General features: G+C 32.6%; 1 protein-coding gene across 1 annotated transcript in view; it reads left to right on the top strand.

Annotated features, from left to right (window-relative positions):
* Nucleotides 1–19,786, top strand: part of LOC107657489 (UPF0668 protein C10orf76 homolog) — a 20,510-nt gene extending 724 nt beyond the window's left edge. Inside the window, exons 2-24 of the mRNA XM_016445594.1 lie at nt 1,193–1,249; nt 1,328–1,474; nt 2,684–2,791; nt 2,874–2,966; nt 4,359–4,433; nt 4,510–4,596; nt 4,696–4,752; nt 4,832–4,875; nt 4,952–5,012; nt 6,266–6,312; nt 6,881–6,956; nt 7,085–7,178; nt 9,646–9,747; nt 10,263–10,321; nt 10,402–10,467; nt 10,774–10,843; nt 10,920–10,980; nt 11,075–11,180; nt 11,241–11,400; nt 11,490–11,565; nt 12,759–12,837; nt 16,743–16,859; nt 18,038–19,786. Coding sequence (XP_016301080.1) covers nt 1,193–1,249; nt 1,328–1,474; nt 2,684–2,791; nt 2,874–2,966; nt 4,359–4,433; nt 4,510–4,596; nt 4,696–4,752; nt 4,832–4,875; nt 4,952–5,012; nt 6,266–6,312; nt 6,881–6,956; nt 7,085–7,178; nt 9,646–9,747; nt 10,263–10,321; nt 10,402–10,467; nt 10,774–10,843; nt 10,920–10,980; nt 11,075–11,180; nt 11,241–11,400; nt 11,490–11,565; nt 12,759–12,837; nt 16,743–16,859; nt 18,038–18,130 — 1,935 coding nt within the window. The 3' untranslated portion in view covers nt 18,131–19,786. The remainder of the gene's footprint in view (nt 1–1,192; nt 1,250–1,327; nt 1,475–2,683; nt 2,792–2,873; nt 2,967–4,358; nt 4,434–4,509; nt 4,597–4,695; nt 4,753–4,831; nt 4,876–4,951; nt 5,013–6,265; nt 6,313–6,880; nt 6,957–7,084; nt 7,179–9,645; nt 9,748–10,262; nt 10,322–10,401; nt 10,468–10,773; nt 10,844–10,919; nt 10,981–11,074; nt 11,181–11,240; nt 11,401–11,489; nt 11,566–12,758; nt 12,838–16,742; nt 16,860–18,037) is intronic.
* Nucleotides 19,787–20,530: the final 744 nt, after the last annotated feature.

Here is a 20,530-nt window from a genome sequence, read left to right as displayed (position 1 = left end):
TGCTGAATAAAAGTAGTAATTTTTTTAAAAAAAAAAAAAAAAAAGCTTGCTGGCTTCAAATGTTTGAACGTTAATCTATTTTTACACTATTATTATATTTTGTAATTTTATGACAACTAAGTACATTTTACCCCATAATTATCATTACTGTAAAATAAAATTAAATAAAAAAAAGTTTAGGCAATTTAGAGTTTGGTATTTTAACTTTTGGGTTGTAATTTCATTATTATCAATGGTTAGGGTGACCATACGTCCTCTTTTCCCCGGACATACGTCCTCTTTTTGGACCTACAAAAATGCGTCCGTCCGGGATTTCTTAATTGTCCAAAATGTCCGGGATTCGGCTGTTTTCTTAATCCCGCTCCCGCTGAACCTCTGACCATTGTCGCCTGCTCCCGCAACATGTGTTTCGCTCCCGCGATTTTCGTGTCCACTCCTAATTCCATTCTAATATTGTGTATAATTTTGGCGCATCAGGGAGCCGCTCTCAGGATGCGGTGTATTTACATATTTTTGAATGAGCGTTTGCGCTGTTTACTTTCACTTTCGATTTAGCGATCACACAGCACTCTGTGTAAAGGTAGCACATCTTACAAGATTAGATATTTGTCAAAGAGCTCAGGATCTGTTAAGCAGCAAATACTCCAGCATGGTCTTGTCAGTCATCTCTCCTTATTCTCGACCTGTGTTCAGTCAAAGCTGACTCCGGTAGCTCTTGTTGGATGCAGGGTTGCCAAGTCCGCGTTTTTTCCACAGAATTGGGCTACTTTTAAACTGTTGCCATGGGTTGATTTTCCCAAGTGGGTTAAAGGTTTGAAATATTGCATAAATTACATTTGACTGAAATGCTTGTATTGAAACATTCTGCATTCTACCTATGATAAAACTTTCATGGACTTCTACATTAACTGTTCCCTCCTGGTGGAATGACCTGCCCAGCTCAATCCCAGCAGCTGAGTCCTTGATATTTTCAAGAAACGGCTGAAAACACATCTCTTCATTTGACCCTCTAACTCTAGCACTCTATATTCTATTTCTATTCTTTCTACTTATTTTCTTTTTATTTATTCTAAAAACAAAACAAACAAAAAAACTTTGCTATGTATACTGTTACGTGAACTATTACATGTTTTTAAATGTAATGTTGGTGCAAGTATAGATTGTAAACACCGTTTTTGCTCTTTCCCATCAGAAGGAAGACCCTACTAAGAACAATCCTCGCTTCTGGGATGAGCTGTTTCTGATGAAGGTCCGTGGCAGATACACATCGTGAAATGCTGTTTTATGAGTGCGTGGACTATGCTGTTGATCTGTGTGCTTTGAGCAGGTCAATCTGGAGTATCTGGAGGGGAAGTTGGAGTCTCTGGACGGGGATGAAGTCGTGAAAATCAAAGACAACGTCAACAGTTTGTTCCATCACTGTGTTCAAGCTCTGGCTGAGGAGCACCAGATCAAAGTAGTCAATGCGCTTCAGGTAAAATCATGCTTCCTGCGTTACTAAAGAACATGATCTGATAATCAAGTCATGCTCCGAATAATCAATGTCTGGCTAGTGCTTCATCGCAGAAGATTTAATATAAAGAAAATGAATCTTTTTTTTTATTTTTTTATGTCAATTACAAACATTTTTGTGAAAAAAAAAAATTATATATTTTCATCACTGCAATTTGAAAAAAATAATGATGTACTTTTTAAATGGTTAAGTATTTATACATGATGGTAGAACTACTTAATTTTTTTAATCGTTGTGTCTGTGTAGGATTTTTTTAATATATAGAGTATTGAAAATCTAAGAATCTAATAAGGCTAACCATTGATAATAATAGAATTACAAAAAAATATTGTATTTTATTTTATTTTACAGTAATGATAATTATGGGGTTGAATGTACTTAGTTGTCATAACATTACAAAATATAATAATAGTGTAAAAATAGATTAACGTTCAAAATTGAGGCCAGTAAGTTTTTTTTTTTAATTTATTTTTTTTTTTTTTAAGAAATTACTACTTTTATTCAGCAAGGACACATTAATGAATCAAAAGTGACAGTAAAGACATTTATAATGTTCCAAAAGATCTCTATTTCAAATAAATGCTGTTCTATTGATGAAAGAATCCTGAAAACAAATTTTAATGTTTGATAATAATAATAAATGTTTCTTAAAGCAGCAAATCAGCATATTAGAATGATTTCTGAAGATCATGTGACACTGAAGACTGGAGTAATGATGATGAAAATACAGCTTTGATCACAGGAATAAATTACAGTTTACAATATATTCACATAGAAAACAGTTATTTAAAATTGTAATAGTATTTCAAAGTATTACTGTTTTTACTGTATTTTTGATCAAATAAATGCAGCCTTGGAGGGCAGAAGAGACCACTTTCTTTCAAAAACATTACAAAAAATCTTACAGGCCCCAAACTTTTGAACAGTACTGGAAGTTTAATTTTCTTTACACCATATATATATATATTCTTTTTTATTTTAAATAAACATGCTTACAAATACTCAATTGGAAACATCAAACCGAAGTTGTGAAGTCAGCTTTTGTGTTTGCAGACACACCCTACGTTCAATTACTGGTTGGCATTCAGAAAATGTAACAGTTGCTTTTGACCTAAAGATCTGAATGAGCATGACAAAGACAAGAAAAGCTCCTCCTGTCTGTTTCTGTAGACTCTCTGTGCGCTGTTTCGAGGAGTTCACCACAAGAACAAATCCGCCACAGGCTTTGACATCATCAACATGCTGATGGGCTTCGACAAAGCTGAGCTCCGAATGAAGGTCAGTCGTTTGTCCCGCTCGCACATGATCTGGACGTTTTTATTGAATGCAGAGTTGAGCTGCAGTGTAATTGTGCACACAGGAGCTAATGGAGAGTCTGGACAGTCTGCTGTGCGGTGATGGATCAGAGAGTCTGAAGAGTTTGTGTCTGAAACTACTGCTGTGTCTGGTCACTGTAAGATCAGTGCATTCATTCTTCTGCACTCTTTTTGTACAAATCTGCTCACTTTCACTTCCATAGTAAAGTAGTCCGCTTGCTGCTTAGTTTGTAAAAGCGAGCAAAAATCAGTCGAGTCCTGGTGTCATTGCACCAATTGCAACGATTTCAAAATTATAGCAACAGAACTTAAAGGAATAGTTCATGCAAAAATGAAAATGAAATGTATTCACCCTCAGCTCATCTGAGATTAGGATGAGTTTGTTTCTTCATCAGATTTGGAGAAATGTAGCACTGCATCACTTGCTCACCAATGGATGCTCTGCAGTGAATGGGTGCCGTCAGAATGAGAGTCCAAACAGCTGATAAAGACATCACAATAATCCACAAGTAATCCACACCACTCCAGTCCATCAGTTAATGACTTGTGAAGTGAAAAGCTGTGTTTGTAAAAAATAAATACATCGTTGAGACTCGTTTTTAGCTTCAAACCGTCCCTTCCGGCTAAAACACGAGTCCATAATAACGCTTCCTCCAGTGAACAAGTGGTCTGGTCTGAATCAGGAGAGAAATCTGCACAGATCAAGCAGCGTTTACAGGCCAAAACGGCTCTAAACAAATATGTGGGTGGATTTTGATGTGAGAGACAACAGGAGATGCACTTTTTCACTGGAGGAAACAATATTATGGATTATAGACTCATATTTTAGTTAGAAGCAATGGTTTGAATGTAATAATAGATTTGTTTCTTACAAACACACAGCTTTTCTCTTCTTGAGTCATTAATTGGTGGACTGGAGTGGTGTAGATTACTGTGATGTTTTTATCAGCTGTTTGGACTCTCATTCCGACGGCATCCATTCACATCCACTGGTGAGCAAGTGATGTAATGAAACAAACTCATCCTAATCTTGGATGGCCTGAGAGTGAGGACTAGGGCTACAAAACGATTAATCGCGATTAATCACTTTAAAATAAAAGTTTGTTTACATAATATATCTGTGTGTACTGTGTATATTTATTATGTATATATAAATACACACACATATATGTATATATTTTAACAAATGTTTGTATGTATATATATTCGTACTAGTATATCATTTATATGTAAATATTCATATTTAATATACAAATCTAAACATTTTTCCTTAATATATACATACATGTGTGTGTATTTGTATATACATAATAAATATACACAGTACACACACATATAGTATGTAAACATAAACTTTTATTTTAAATGCGATTAATTGCGATTAATCGTTTTGCAGCCCTAATGAGGGCATTTTCAGCAAACCTTAATTTCTGGGTGAGCTATTCCTTTAAAATTTATATGTTCACATGACACTATCCTTTTTTTCAGATGCTTTCTGACGTGTTTATAATGTGTTTTTTGTCTTGCAGGTGACCGATAATATTAGTCAGAACACCATACTAGAGTATGTGATGATCAACAGTATATTTGAGGCCATTCTACAGGTAAAAACTGTGATGTGTCTTCGATTTTACCTGTGCATTATAATGTCGTCCATTTAATTCGCCTCTTTTTGTCCAGATTCTGTCTGAGGTTTCCAGTCGAGCGCAGCACGGATATGATGCTGTGGTACTTTTAGCTCTGCTGGTCAACTATAGGAAGTATGAGGTAAGTGTGATGCTTGTACTAATGTAATATATCGTTCTAGTCATGAAGCATTGTTTGTAAGATTTCTGCAAGGTTCATTGTTTCCTCTGTTAATTGTAGTCTGTGAATCCTTATATTGTGAAACTGTCGATAGTGGACGACGAGCCGACCCTGGATGTGAGTAGTTAGGGAGATTCTTGAAATTCAAGGTATTATTGAGTCGCGTGGAGGTCTAATATAGTTGATCTTTTCACAGGGCATGGGAATGGTCATCCACCACGCACTTGCTGAGTACAATAGGTGACAGGCAATCTTTGTTGTTTGTTTTTAAGAAACGTGTGTGAAAGATTTAATGTGATCCATCTGGTTTCCACAGACAGTATAAAGACAAAGAAGAAGAAAACCAGGGAGGCTTTTTCTCCACCCTCACCAGCATGGTATAAAACTCTTTTAGCATTTATTCATGTCTAGGGCCCTATGAAATCGGTTTTATTTTTTCCCAAATTTGATTTTTTTTTCCATTTCAATTTATCTGGATTCCTTTTTGTTTTTTCCATTTCAATTTTTCTGGATTCCCTTTTTTTTTTATTTCAATTTTTTTGGATTCCTTTTTTCCCCCATTTTTATTTTTCTAGACTCTGCTTTAATAGTTAAATAAAATTTTGTTCATCAAAAAGCATGTCTAATTAATAGAAATCCCAAAATGTACAATATTAAACAGCAATTTATTAAAAGTTTAACAAAAATTAATTTTTTTTTAGTTTTGGTTGTTTTGTTTTTTTTACCAAATTTTGTTTTCCATTAATTTTCTGGATTCCATTTTAATGGTTTAATTAAATATTAATAATCAAAAGCATGATTAATTAATTTTATAAAAAATATATTTATTATTAATAATGTTCATTGTCTGTTTGATTACGTCTTTAATTGATTTTTCCGTACATTTCTGTCATATGTACATAAACTGACAGTCACCACTGATAAGCTACTACTAAATCTTGTAGAAACTTAATTTGCTGTAAAGTTGCTTTGCAACGATTTGTATCATAAAAAGCGCTATACAAATAAACTTGAATTGAATTGAATTATTATTTTATTTTTTTATTCCCAGAAATACAGTTGTGTATTTACATTTTTTGCTTTAAAAAATTTCTGGTAAATAATTTTTATGGTAAATATTCCTTTAAAAATAATGTTTTAATAATAATTTTATTAGTAGTAGTAGTAGTAGTACTATCATTACATTAAGTAATATATTTCTGTCACAGTTTCTTCCGAGTTAAACCGACCTTTTATTTTGACGGGTTGCAGTTAAGATCGTTTCTGTTTGTATATGATATGACGATAGTTTTACTCAAAAGAAACTGAAACATTTTTGTGGCTTAATATTAACAAACACTAGTGCATATCGCGTTTTGATCTAAGTGTTCTGACCTACTTTTCATGTATCCATCCAAAATGGGTGCAGAATTCTGCGTTATACTGTAAATTCCGTTTTTATGACTAGATTCCGCGATTCCGTCCGCGTTTTCCACATCACAGAAATCATAGGGCCCTCCATGTCTTTCCAAGCTGTTTCACTTTTTTGTTTCTGTGGAACACAAAAGAAGAAATTTAGCAGAATGTTCACGCTGCTCTTTTGAGTGATTTTGCAGCTACATATTTATCATAATCATGCTTTGGTCTGCAGGTGGGCAGTATGTTTATCGCTGACGCAGATGAGAAGCTGTCAGTGCAGTAAGTAAAAATTAAAACAGTTTAATAGGTGATTGGATTTTTTTTAATATACAGCTAACCTACAAAAGTTTGGGGTTGGTAAGATTAAAAAAAAAAGAAGTCTCTTCTGCTCATCAAGGCTGCATTTTATTTGATCAAAAATACAGTAAAATCAGTAATATTGTGAAATATTATTACAATTTAAAAGAAGTGTGTTCTATTGTAATATATGTTAAAATGTAATTGATTGAGCTGAATTTTCAGCATCATTACTCCAGTCTTCAGTGTCACATGATTCCGCAATGAAAGTTCAAAAGAACAGCATTTACTTGAAACAGAATGTTACCTTTTAACATTCTAAAAGTAATTACTGTCACTTTTTATAAATTTAATGCAACCTTTCTGAATAAAAAGTGCTAATTTCTTTCAAAAAAGCGAACCTTTGAAGAGAAGTGTATATATATATTTGAAGGTCAGATCAGCCCCATAAGTCTCCAGCGCATAATAGCAGTCATCAAATCCTGAAATGTCCATCCTTGTATTATTAAATCAAATGCTCCACATGTCTGATGACTTTATTGTCCTTTAGGACTAATGAAGCCATCCTGCTCGCTCTCTATGAGGCCGTGCATCTCAACAGAAACTTCATCACAGTTCTTGCACAGGTCAGCACTGCACAATGACTTGTATTTATCTTTGCGCACTGACATATGCATATATTATTAGGCCTCTCCTATCTATACTTATATTGATGGTTATGGTTTATCTTTGCATCTGTAATTGTCAATCACAGAGCCATCCGGAGATTGACATCGCAACAACCCCTGCTGTGCCCGTCCCAGCCTCTCCTCTGACCCCGCTGGGCACCACACCGCCCTCTCTGGACAGTGAGTAACTAGTGTTAAAATATCATTCACTCACCCTCATGTCAAACCCACATGACCTGCTTTCTTCTGCAGAACACTAAAGTAGAAATACATGCTCCGTATGAGTAACCAGAAGTGAGGTTTGTTTGAATAATGAAACGCTTTGAGATTTTCAAGCAGCTGTTGTTCAGCAAATGACCCTTTGAATCGTACTGTACTTCCAGTCTGTTATTTTGTAGAGCTGGCATTTCACTTCCTTAAACCGACTCCACTCTTACATTTGCCTCTAAAACACGTTTAACTTTTATGCTGCTTTTTGCATTGCAACCTTTTGAAAACTTGATATCCATTAGCTGTATGAAATATTAAATCCACTCGGATCTGGCAGACTGAAGCTCCCGTGGTGGATGTGGCGTGTTCTCCTGCTCAATCATCTGTAATCAGGATGACACGGGAAACATTCACAATATACTTATAGCCTGTTCACAAAAAGGACAATAACTATAATGATAATTATGACGTTTTAATACTCATTATAATATAATAATAACTATAATGTTTAATAAGCATTTCAATTGAACAAAAACAGTAACATTTTAATAATTGTTCTAATTGGACTAAAACTGTAACATTTTAATAACGTTCTAATGTAACAATAACTGTAACATTTTAATAATGTTCTAATTTAACGATACCTGTAACGTTTTAATAATCGTTCTAATTTAACGATACATATAACATTTTAATAATCGTTCTAATTTAAAGATACCTGTAACGTTTTAATAATCGTTCTAATTGAAGGATACCTATAACGTTTTAATAATCGTTTTAATTTAACGATACCTGTAACATTTTAATAATCGTTCTAATTTAACGATACATATAACATTTGAATAATCGTTCTAATTTAACGATACCTGTAACGTTTTAATAATCGTTCTAATTTAACGATACATATAACATTTTAATAATCGTTCAAATTTAACGATACCTGTAACGTTTTAATAATCGTTCTAATTTAACGATACCTGTAAAGTTTTAATAATCGTTCTAATTTAACGATACCTGTAACGTTTTAATAATCGTTCTAATTTAACGATACATATAATGTTTTAATAATCATTCTAATTTAAAGATACCTGTAACGTTTTAATAATGTTCTAATTTAACGATACCTGTAACGTTTTAATAATGTTCTAATTTAACGATACTTGTAACGTTTTAATAATGTTCTAATTTAACGATACCTATAACGTTTTAATAATCATTCTAATTTAACGATACCTGTAACGTTTTAATAATCGTTCTAATTTAACAATACATATTATGTTTTAATAATCGTTCTAATTTAATGATACCTATATCGTTTTATTAATCGTTCTAATTTAACAATAACTGTAACGTTTTTAATAATCATTCTAATTTAACGATACCAATTATGTTTTAACAATCGTTCTAATTTAACAACTAACATTTTAACAGTTGTTGTAATTTAATAATAACTGTAACATTTTAATTATCATTCTAATTTAACAATAAATAACGTTTTAACAATAGTTCTAATTTAATAATAACTGTAACATTTTAATTATCATTCTAATTGAACAATAAATAACGTTTTAACAATAGTTCTAATTTAATAATAACTGTAACATTTTAATTATCATTCTAATTGAACAATAAATAACGTTTTAACAATAGTTCTAATTTAATAATAACTGTAACGTTTTAACAATCGTTCTTATTTAACAATACCTATAATGTTTAATAATTGTTCTAATTGAACAGTAACTGTAAGGTTTTAACAATCTTTCTAATTTAACGATAACTAACATTTTAATGATTGTTCTAATTTAACAATAACTGTAACATTTTTAATAATCGTTCTAATTGAACAATAACTGTAACATTTTAATAATCGTTCTAATTTAACGATATCTATAACGGTAGATACTGTATCCTTCAATATGCAATATTCACTTTCAGAAGGGTTTTTTTTTTCCAGCTCTTGAACCATAAAAGCATTGAAAGCCAATCAGAATCCACATGACTTTACAGACTGTGAATATGATTATAGTTATCATTCTTAGTGTGAGTGGAACCTAAATAGTACAAGATTATAGTAACGGGGTACCAAAAAAAAAAGTGTATTTATTTATTTTTTGGCTAATATTGCTCAGTTTTTGTGCAGTTGAAGTGATGGATCTCTGTTGAATCTTTCAGTTAAAAAATGTTTTATGTGACACTCCCACATAAGTAATGAACTTAGATAATGATGGACGTGAATTCAGCTAAATGCTAATATGCTAGCAACACAAAAAGGGGGGGTCTGTGTTGTCAAGACGTGATTTGAGTGTTGCTACATACTCTACCGTGTGGACTTTCTCAAAACGAAGTATGCACTTTTAGTGTGTAGTATAGGTACGCAAATTGGGGCGAATGATCATTTTCAGAAATGATTCACCACACTTGCATTCTCTCTTTGCAGTGATGAATAATCCTGAGCTTCCTCTGGACCCAAACCTGCAGACAAGTAATCTTCTTATAACCTTCCTCAAGTATTCCTCCATCGTAATGCAGGACACCAAAGGCAAGCTATCACTGTTTCTCTCCTCTGTGCTGTCCAAAACCTAGCGAGCTTCCTTGCTCCTGCCTAGGCAGCTGCCTTCTAAGGCAGCATCCAAAGTCAAACAGAACCTCGACTCGCTATGGACTTTAGTGGAGTTTGTTATTAGCATGTCGCTAAGCTAATAACACGATACTCTTATAAGCATAAAAACACAAAGGAAGCACATTTTAGCTAAAATAGTCCATTTTTAATTAGATTATCAGCATTTTTCCTGCTTTGTCCACCATTTTGGATTTTTGCGCTTGTTGCAATGCATTATGGGATTGAGTTCTTTGCAAAGGATGCATGCAGTTTTTAATTTTTACAAAAGAAAGTAAGGCGGCATTACCTTACCTACATGTTGGAAAAGCTTCTATGCCAAAGTGCCTTGAAATGCTGCCTAAGTAGGGAGCTCACTAGAATTTGGAACGGAGCCATTTATTTCTCTTCGTTTTTTTGTGCACATCTTACAGTAGTTTTCCTCTGTATGTTTTCAGATGAACACAGACTCAACAGTGCCAGGCTTTGCCTCATCATTCTGACCTGCATAGCCGAGGTAATGCATTGTGGGTAATTATTTATTTTTTCCGTTCGTTCACTGTTTGACCGTTTGTCCTCTCGCTGTCCGTTTTAAAGGACCAGTACGCCGACGCCTTTCTCCACGATGATAACATGAACTTCAGGGTCAACTTGCACAGAATGGTAAGATTCCCTGCTGAGGTCTCAGTTGTTTTTAAATGGCAGGATCCAAATAAAGACGATGTTTCTGGCATATAAAGCAGCAAACTGCCCGGCCCCGTGTTACAGCCAATCCATTACCAAATGGGACGTCCCAGAGCCTCACTGCTGATGCAGTAAATCCAGTTATCTAGACGCATGAAAGCAGGATCGTGCACTTTGGCCAGTCTTAAAGGGACCTTTCATCCAAAAATGAAGTCCTTGCAATGAAAGTCCAGTGTTGTTTGGACTTGTAGCTTTGAGTGAAGTCACTTTTCTTATGCATTTCAGCCCATGAGGCATCGAAAGAAAGCGGCGGATAAGAGCATCCCCTCTCGGCCTTTAGTTTGTGCGGTTCTGGGTGAGTTTTGCGATCAGATTGAGTGGCGTCTTTATCGTTCTGTGAGCGTTTATGTGAGTATTCTTTGTCTTTGCAGATCTGATGGTCGAGTTCATCGTTACTCATATGATGAAGGAGTTTCCTATGGATCTCTACGTGTGAGTTTCCTTTTAATTTGCAGCTGTAAATACTGCGGTGCTGAGATGATGGATATGTGGATATGGTGAGAATGAATTCAGTCATTTGTTGTAGACGCTGCGTTCAGATAATCCACAAACTGATCTGCTACCAGAAGAAGTGCAGAGTTAGGGTGCACTACACGTGGAGAGACTTCTGGTCAGGTATGATCTTACGCTGTGTGTCTGAGCAAAACACAGGCGCTGTGTGTCACTCTGTGTGTTCTGGGGTTTGTTTCTAGTTTGTTTTTGTCTTTTCGCTTTTTGGTTTGCTATTTATTTTCATTTTAGTTTTATATATAGTAAATATTTTATATATATATATATATATATATAGTTACGACGAGCTCTATTATGAGATTATACGCATGCATCAGGTGTTTGATAACCTCTACTGCATGGGTAAGTCGCCCGAGCTCAGTCCTGCTGCGTGCATGTTTATTTTCATCCATCATCACTAAAGCACTAACCTGATCTTCATGACGCCGCAGTGCTGCGAGTCTCCACCAACGCAGGCCAGTGGAAGGAGCCTGCTAGTAAAGTTACTCAGGCTCTCGTCAACGTCAGGTCAGAGCGCTCACATTCACCTTCATTCTAGATCACTTTCACTATAAACAATGAGAGGATTTATAGCACTCTTTGTTTAAATTATCGGTTTTAAGTATTCTGAAATAAGATGCATTATATAATATTAATAATAAAATAATGTTAAATATATAGGTGATTTATATAATGTAATTCAGGTAACATGGCAGTTATTTTATAAAGATGTTATATATGTGAAATTGTGGAAGATGATAATAGTTGATGTCTATGACTAGCATTTGATAGCTTTGGTAAAAAAAAATTGTTTTCCTTTTTCTTTCTTTCTTTCTTTCTTTCTTTTACTCCTTTGATTTGTATTTGGTTTTAATTGCTTTATTTATTTTTGTTATTGATTTCTTTTTTTGTTTTTCCCCTTTGTTTTTGTTTTTTTTTACTGTTTTATTCTTATTTATAGTTTTTTTTTTTTTTTTGCTCTTGTTTTTTTTTTGTCCTTGTTTTTGTTTATTTTTTTCCTCTGCTTCTTTTCTTTTCTTTGGTTTGAGGTTTTTGTTCTTTTATTTATTTAGTTTTGGTTCTGATTATTTTTTTTTTCCTTTGATTTTGTTATTTATTATATATTTTATATTTTGTTATATATAGATAGTTTTTATTTTGTTTTGTGTCTTTGGTTTGTTTGTTTTTGTTTTGTTTTTTCTTTGTATGCGAGTTAGATTATAAAAAGCATTAAATGTATAAACAAGCAAACAATAATAAAAATCATACTAAATATACAGTCTAATTTATACAGTGTGCTTTCATTTACATGCCAGTTATATTTCAAACATGGGTGAAATGGTGAAAGATCATAATCATAGTTTGAGTGGTTTTGTTGAAGTCTGTGACTAACATTGGACAGCTTTAGTGAAGTGGGTGTTTTTGTCTTTGTTTCGGTTAGTGTGCGAGGGGCCTGGTGGTGAATTAATTATTGATTTGAGAGTCTGAGGTAATGTGGAAGCATTCTCCGGGCTTTCAGAGATGTCACCATGTGTTTGTGCCGCACAAAAGAAGTCGAGCGCTGGTTTTTTGCAGCATGCATTACTGCAGAATATTTAAAAGAGCCACACCTTTGAAAGTTCTCTGTAACGTTACCTTTTATTCTCACACAGGAACTCTATTGTGAAGCTCCCGTCACATGTTCAGAATATACCTAATTTTGCCCATTTCTGTAATTCCAGAGCCATTATTAACCACTTCAACCCTAAGATTGAGTCGTACGCCGCTGTGAACCACATCTCACAGCTCTCAGAAGATCAGGTAACGGTTTAGATGGACGGTTTACACAGTCATGTTACGTTTTGATCTCTTACGTTCTAACAGACTTTAATGAGTTTACGCACAGAACATTAACTTTTAGCCTCATTGTAATATAGCGTAATTTAGATGTAATTTTCTTATTTATTAGCAAGGATGTGATCACAAGTGACAGTAAAGACATTTATAATGTTATAAAAGATTTAGATTTTCATAGAAATGCTGTTCTTTTGAACGTTTCATTTATTTTAATTCTTATTTAATTGTTTAGTTAATTGGTTTCCACAAAAGTATGAAACAGCACAGCTGTTTTCAACATTGATAATAATCAGAAATGTTTCTTGAGCAGCAAATCAGCATATTATTATGATTTCTGAAGATCATGTGACACTGAAGACTGGAGTAATGATGCTGAAAATACAGCTTTGATCACAGAAATAAATTACATCTTATAAATGAATATATCCACATGGAAAACTGTTTAAATTCAAATAATGTTTGCAGTATTACTGTTTTTACAGTATTTTTAACCAAAAAAAGCAGAAGACTTATTTCAAAAATATTAAAATCTTACTGACCCCAAACATTTTAATGGTGTATATAGTATAAAAAAATTATATATATATATAGGTCAAAGACAAAAAAGGGTTTAAGCATAAAAACAATACTGCTTTAAATTGTTGTTTTTCACACACACACACAAAAAAAACGTTAAAAAAAAGTTTTCTGTTTAATGTAATTGTATTTTTGTTTTTGTTTTTGTTTTTGTTTTTCTGAGCAAAAAATAAACATCATACATTTTTCCCTGATTTACAGAAGACACCCACTAGAATACCATTCAGTGTAACAATCTTGTCAGGCATATTTACAACAAAAATCAATTTGACATATTAAAAAGCTAATTACTTTCACCCCAAATACTAATTAGTTGTTATTTTACATTTTTTTAAATTTGCCACTATCCTAGGTTTTGCCCGTTTGTCAGTAAGAATTTTTACTAATTTAAAACGCAATACATTTTAATATGCTCTCTTATTCTTTTATATATTTTAATATGTACACGTCCGAATAAGCATGTTTGAATTTTTACATAATTATTGTGTTACACTGAATAACAACGTAACATTATTTCAACCAAATTTTGACATTTTATTCTCCAAAAACTTATTTGAAACCTTAAACGTAGACACTTTACTTACATTTAATGTGCTTTCTATGGACATATAATCACTTTTGTAAATTTCTTTTGATGCGGACATCTTAACGTCTTTGACCCATGTATATATGTATTTAATTCATAATAGTAACATTATTGTAATAATATGAATGTATTATAATTGATTAATAATAAAACATATATAATTATTTGTACAGCAACCTGAGCAGTATAATGTAATTTCCACAACATTTCAGATTATCATTAATTTTATGCTGGAAATTACATTTTTGGAGTAAAATGGCTATAGTTAGCTTTTTTTGAATGCATCTACATGCACCCATAGTTTTTGCATAACTACCTGTGTACTTTGGCACAGTCTTATCGCCCGACTTTAACTCAATTCTGTCAGATGAGAGAATTGGTTTTGAATCTGAATGAGCAAAACTCCGTATATGTGTGTAGGAAAGCGGCTGATTGGGACGGTCACAGGTGTTGCTTAATTAGCCTTTGATCTGTAGGGTAATGATGCCGTGTGCTGGAAGTGAGGGCAGTTTTACAGACGGTTGTGCCAGCTGTCGCTCGCAGTCCCAAACTCTCGTCTCTTTTATCTCGCTTTGCCAGATGCACCCGCATGCCCTCTAACAGACCTCTGTCCAGCCGCTCTTAGTTTAGTTTAAGTTTGGGGATTTGTGGTCCATCAGCCCTTTTCATGCCCTGGAGTGTCCCAGGTAAACTCCAGACCCATTCGATTTAAAATTACTGCGCACAATGTGACCTCAAACAGCTTGTAGTTGTGGGAACGCTTCTTTGAAACAAGGTCTTTCCGTGATTGCCACAGAAAACTGTTTTGATTTGTCTTTCATATTGTAGAAATAAACAATACGTACTAACAAAGAAAGACAATTGCAGTTTGCAAGGGGTCTAGGAGTGTCTAAGCCTCCCTGAGTTCTTTCAGAATCTAACTTGGGAGTCTCTTTTAAAAGATCTACCAAAAGAATCAACCACAAATTGCCTTTTTCAAGGTAAAGTGACAGGAAATATTATAATTGTTTCAGAAATATATTATTTAAAAAATATAATTACATTTTAATAGAATGTTTAGTCACATGTAATAAAATACATTTAATTAGAGTGATTTTATTTTTATTAAAAAAAAATTAAAATTAAAATAATAAATCAGTCAAAATAATAAATTATTTTAATAAATAATATCTTTCCCAGGGTAAAATGACAGAAAATATATATATATAAAAAAAATACAATTACATTCTAATAAAATATTCATCAAAGTAGTAATGCACTAAAATGCCATTACGTTTAATGAAAAAAATAATAATAATTTTTTTTAAACGGTTTAAAATTAAAAATCTACCAAAACATTTTTCCCAAAAGAATCAACCACAAATTGCCTTTTTCAAGGTAAAGTGACAGGAAATATTATAATTGTTTCAGAAATATATTATTTAAAAAATATAATTACATTTTAATAGAATGTTTAGTCACATGTAATAAAATACATTTAATTAGAGTGATTTTATTTTTATTAAAAAAAAATTAAAATTAAAATAATAAATCAGTCAAAATAATAAATTATTTTAATAAATAATATCTTTCCCAGGGTAAAATGACAGAAAATATATATATATAAAAAAAATACAATTACATTCTAATAAAATATTCATCAAAGTAGTAATGCACTAAAATGCCATTACGTTTAATGAAAAAAATAATAATAATTTTTTTTTAAACGGTTTAAAATTAAAAATCTACCAAAAAATGTTTCTAAGGTAAAATGGCAGATAATAATATTTAAATATTACTATTTCAAAAATATTACATTTTTAGTCAAATATTTATTAAAATGTAGTAAAATACCATTACATTTAGTAAAACATATACCAAAATAATCCACAAAAAATGCTACCTAAATATTAAGGTAAATTGACAGAAAACATTATTATTTCAATATTATTTAAAGTACTTATTAAAATGTAATAAATTTAAATATTACTATTTCAAAAATATTACATTTTTAGTCAAATATTTATTAAAATGTAGTAAAATACCATTACATTTAGTAAAACATATACCAAAATAATCCACAAAAAATGCTACCTAAATATTAAGGTAAATTGACAGAAAACATTATTTAAATATTATTTAAAGTACTTATTAAAATGTAATAAAATACCATTGTATTGATCTTATTTTTTATATTTAGCTAATTTTTTTTTTAAATACAGGGACAAAATGCAGTTTTTCATAACATTTGTAATGTAAACAAAATGTAATGATTTTAAAAGTCAACATTTTGAAATTCTAAAATATAAATTATAAAACCACAAATGTTAACGCAGAGACAAACCGGTTTTTTTTTTTGGTCCATTTCCTGTATTTGACCAACTACAAGTAAGCAAATATTATATGTTAGATATTAAAAGATGAATGTGAAGTTTGCAAACTACTACCGATCTTAATTGATCAACAGAGAGCTTGTGCCAGTTGTGGTGGTTCATATTTGTAGTATGATATATATAGATATATATAGACTACTATATCAGTAGTCATGTGATCACTCCACTAGCTGTTTAAATGTGTTCCTGTAGTTCAGTTCAGGACCACTGTTATAAAACAGATAATATGCCAGAGTCTTTCATTGTAAGTGGATTTCTGTCGGTGCATTGTTGTCTTAAACCTGGAAGATTTCTTGTAGTTGTGTCTGGGTTTTATGTCGTTTTCTTATCTGTAGGTGCTGGAGGTGGTGCGCTCGAACTACGACACGCTAACCTTGAAGCTACAGGACGGTCTGGATCAGTTTGAGCGTTACTCTGAGCAGCCCAGAGAGGCCGGCTTTTTCAAGGAGCTGGTAAGCTTTTGAGTTTGCTTGACAAGCTACTTCCTTCCTTTGGCTACATTAACTATGGGTTGAATGGTACAGAAGACGACAAAACGTTGGGCGAAATCGCAGAACGCCACAGAATCTGGTGGATTTCAGTGAAACTTCATCTCCAGAGATGCTCTGGGAGTTACTTCACCGTTTGCTTTGAGAAAACTTTCATCGGATGCACACAAACGGGTCTCCGCTACAACCCAGCAACATAAACGTTCAGTTTAACGTGAACCAAAAATGATGACAGAAATATGCTACTACTGTAGAGTAGAATGTACTTCTCAAAGTAATAATAATTATAACAATAATAATAATACAGTTTGTTAAACCATTATTTTGAAAGGAATATCTCACGATATTGCACACATTTTAATCCATGTTTTAATTTCACCTGTAAATCTTTGTTGAACGGCATTTTCAAAATTGTTCAAATTTCAAAAATTTGTAAAATGTTTAGTATTTAATTATTAATTTCATTAACATTGTTTTTGATAGATTTGTAATAAATCATAAAACGCAAAATGCAGGAAAATAAAACAACAGAATTTCTATAAAATACTACTACTAACAATTAATAACAACAATAATAAATCATAGGGCATTTCATTTCATATTATTGTTCTAATTGTAATAAATTAATACGTTGCTAAAGTTCTATGAATTCAATTGATTAAACGTCCTAATTAAAATACAATCCAGAAAAATTAAAAAGAAAAACACTGATGTCGGGGTAAAATAAACCTGATTTCATAGAGCCCTATTCATATTTGGTGAGACTATTATTATTGTTATTTTTAATCATTATTTTTATTGAATTTATTAATAATTATAGGTCTTAATTCTATAACCTTGCACAAATATGACCATATTTCTTGCATATTTCAATTATTGGTTTAATAAACATATCTGTTACATGATGTGCAAATATATAACACGTGTTCAACAGTCCAAATACTGTCTGTTTAATATATATTGTAAAGCTGAACATTTCCGTATGAGCCCAGTTCTTCTTTTTCTGAGCTCAGTCCCTCTGCCCTGAGGAACTCACTGCTGCGTTAAATTTGAATGTGGAGTGAATTTATGACTAGCTTCACACACACGCATCTCCGTCAGGAAACGAGTTAGTTTTGATGCACAGATGCTTGTGTTTGCAGGTTCGCTCCATCAGTCTGAACGTGAGGAAGAACGTGTCTCTGAGTACCATGAGTCGGGACGTCCTGCTGAAGGAGTTCTCCTCGATATCCTGAGACGACGGGACCTTTGACCTTCATACTGACACATCTGAGGCTTCTCCAGAACCGGACAGGACTGGATTTGATCTTCAGGCTGGATTACTGATGCAGTGTGTGTGTGAGTTTGCTCGCACTCACAACTGACTCGTATTGGCTTCACAAAGCAATCAGCCCAACTTTGCACAATGTGAATTTCAATTCTGACTACCCGTTTTTTTTTCTCCTTTATTGGCGGTCCAGTGCTGATTCTATTGCATATACTTCATTGCCTTAGCACCAAACCGATGAAAGCCAATGTGCTTGCACAGAATTACCAGCGATTTTCAGTTCTTTTCTACATTCAGAGTGAATGCAAAGAAAATATCCTATTTTCATGAGCCTGAAAAAGAAATGTGTGGGTCATAATTCACATATATATACGAAAGAAAGAAAATTATAATTTGCATTAATAAAATGAAGCCATTAAGATTTGCATTCTGACACATTTTCGTGATAAACACATTTTTTCTCCAAATTCTCATTATTGTAATGCAAAAAAAGAAAAGATTCTCATTACCGTAATGCACCAGAAATCTCATTACCTTCATCAACTAATGATCATTTTTACATCCTTTTTCATTAACAAATTAAAAAATTCAGTTTAACACATGCTACCATAATGCATATTTGCAATTTTAAATATTTTTTAATATATTACGGTAATGAGAATTTGTGAAATTGGCTTAATTGTCCTCTCATTACAATGCGCTACAATCTCATTCTCATTACCGTGATACAGTAATAATATATTTTCTGTGCTTTTTTTATTCAAAATAGCATTTACATACCATTATTTACCGTTTTGAATATGATATACATTTTTATAATGATAATTTGGGTGTAAAATTACATCACAATGCAAACAAATATTAATATTCCTAAAACAGGTTTCATTTTCATGACGTTTCAGCACATTTCCTCTCAAATTCTTATCAGAATGTGTACAAATCTCATACCATAATACAATAAGAATTATTATCCTGTCCTTTTTTTATTAAAAACATAATTTCAGTGTAACACACAACGCCGTAATGCATGATTAAAATTGTACTTTGGAATTTAAATGATATATCTTTATTACGGTAATGAGAACTTGAGGAGAGAATTTAATTTCCTTGTCATATTAATAAATCGATAGGCTTTATTTTTAAGCAAAATATAATTTCTTATTCCTTCAGCTTTTTAAAATGTGACCTGGACATTTCATGAGATTCACAGAAGCGCATTAATTTTAAAAAAATCTGACAGTCTCTTAATTCTCTTGGCTCTCTCTCAGTATATCCCAGTATTGCAAGATGTTTCAGTATGGTATCATGAAAAGTTATGAAGTTGCAGTGTAAAAACTGCTGTATGTTGAGTTGTATAACACCGGGTAAAGAAAGAAACAAATGTATTAACTTGACACTCCACTGAAAGCTAGTTCTAGAGAATTCGGAACATTCTAGAATCCAAACCAGTTCTAATTAGTCCAGTTTAAACCAACACGTGGAGGATAACTGAATAAAACAAACACATTTCAAAGAAATTCTTGGTAAATTCTTCCTGGGTTTGGTCCTAATTGAGTATTTGGCTTCCTTTGCCTTAGTATTCTTATTTATGGGTGTTTGTTTCCTTATTAAATCTTGTTTTGTACAACGATGGCCATTGTCTTGGTTTGTGTTACGGACTACTTTCTCCTTCAGAAGGGCATATGCTTTATAAAGATAACATTATCTGCTTATATGTAAGTTGTGGCGACTATATGGACAAAAGTATTGGAACACATATTACCGTATTGGCCCGAATATAAGACGACCCTGATTATAAGACGACCCCCCTTTTTCCAGATGTACCTTTTGGAAAAAGGCTTTTTAAAAACCAAATCGTATTTTTTCTCAGTAAAACACACTTTGTCTTCAATTATTTTCATATTGCATATTTTTCCTATTTTAATTTTTGTTTTGAAAGTATGGTAAAAACTGGTAAAATGTACCAACAATCATATTTAAAAAATATACACTTTTTGATATACCATAAAAAAAATTATAAAAAAAAACAGGTAGCCCATCTGAATTAGGACACTAATGGTGCTTTTCCACTGCATGGTACGGTACAGCTTGGTACGGTTCACTTTTGGGGGGTCTTATTAACAGTAGAAGTTAAATCTTACAGTAGTCTTCAAATCTGGGTACCGTCTTACGTTTTAAAATCACAAAGGGAGTTTGGTCCCATCAGGCTAACGTGACAGTCACGACTCATTTTCTTTTTCTTTTGTTTTTACTCGCGATCTTTACAACACGCATTACATTACGTATTTCATGGCACACTCGTTTTATGCGTATTTGGCGCCACCTATTGTTGTGGGTGTATTATTGACATGTCAAAGTCTAGACCCTG

The sequence above is a fragment of the Sinocyclocheilus anshuiensis genome, unplaced genomic scaffold (genome assembly GCF_001515605.1).
Source record: "Sinocyclocheilus anshuiensis isolate Anshui unplaced genomic scaffold, SAMN03320099.WGS_v1.1 scaffold259, whole genome shotgun sequence".
In the NCBI taxonomy this organism is placed as follows: Eukaryota; Metazoa; Chordata; class Actinopteri; order Cypriniformes; family Cyprinidae; genus Sinocyclocheilus; species Sinocyclocheilus anshuiensis.
Note: the sequence above shows the minus strand (reverse complement) of the source record. Positions and strands in the feature narration are given on the sequence as shown.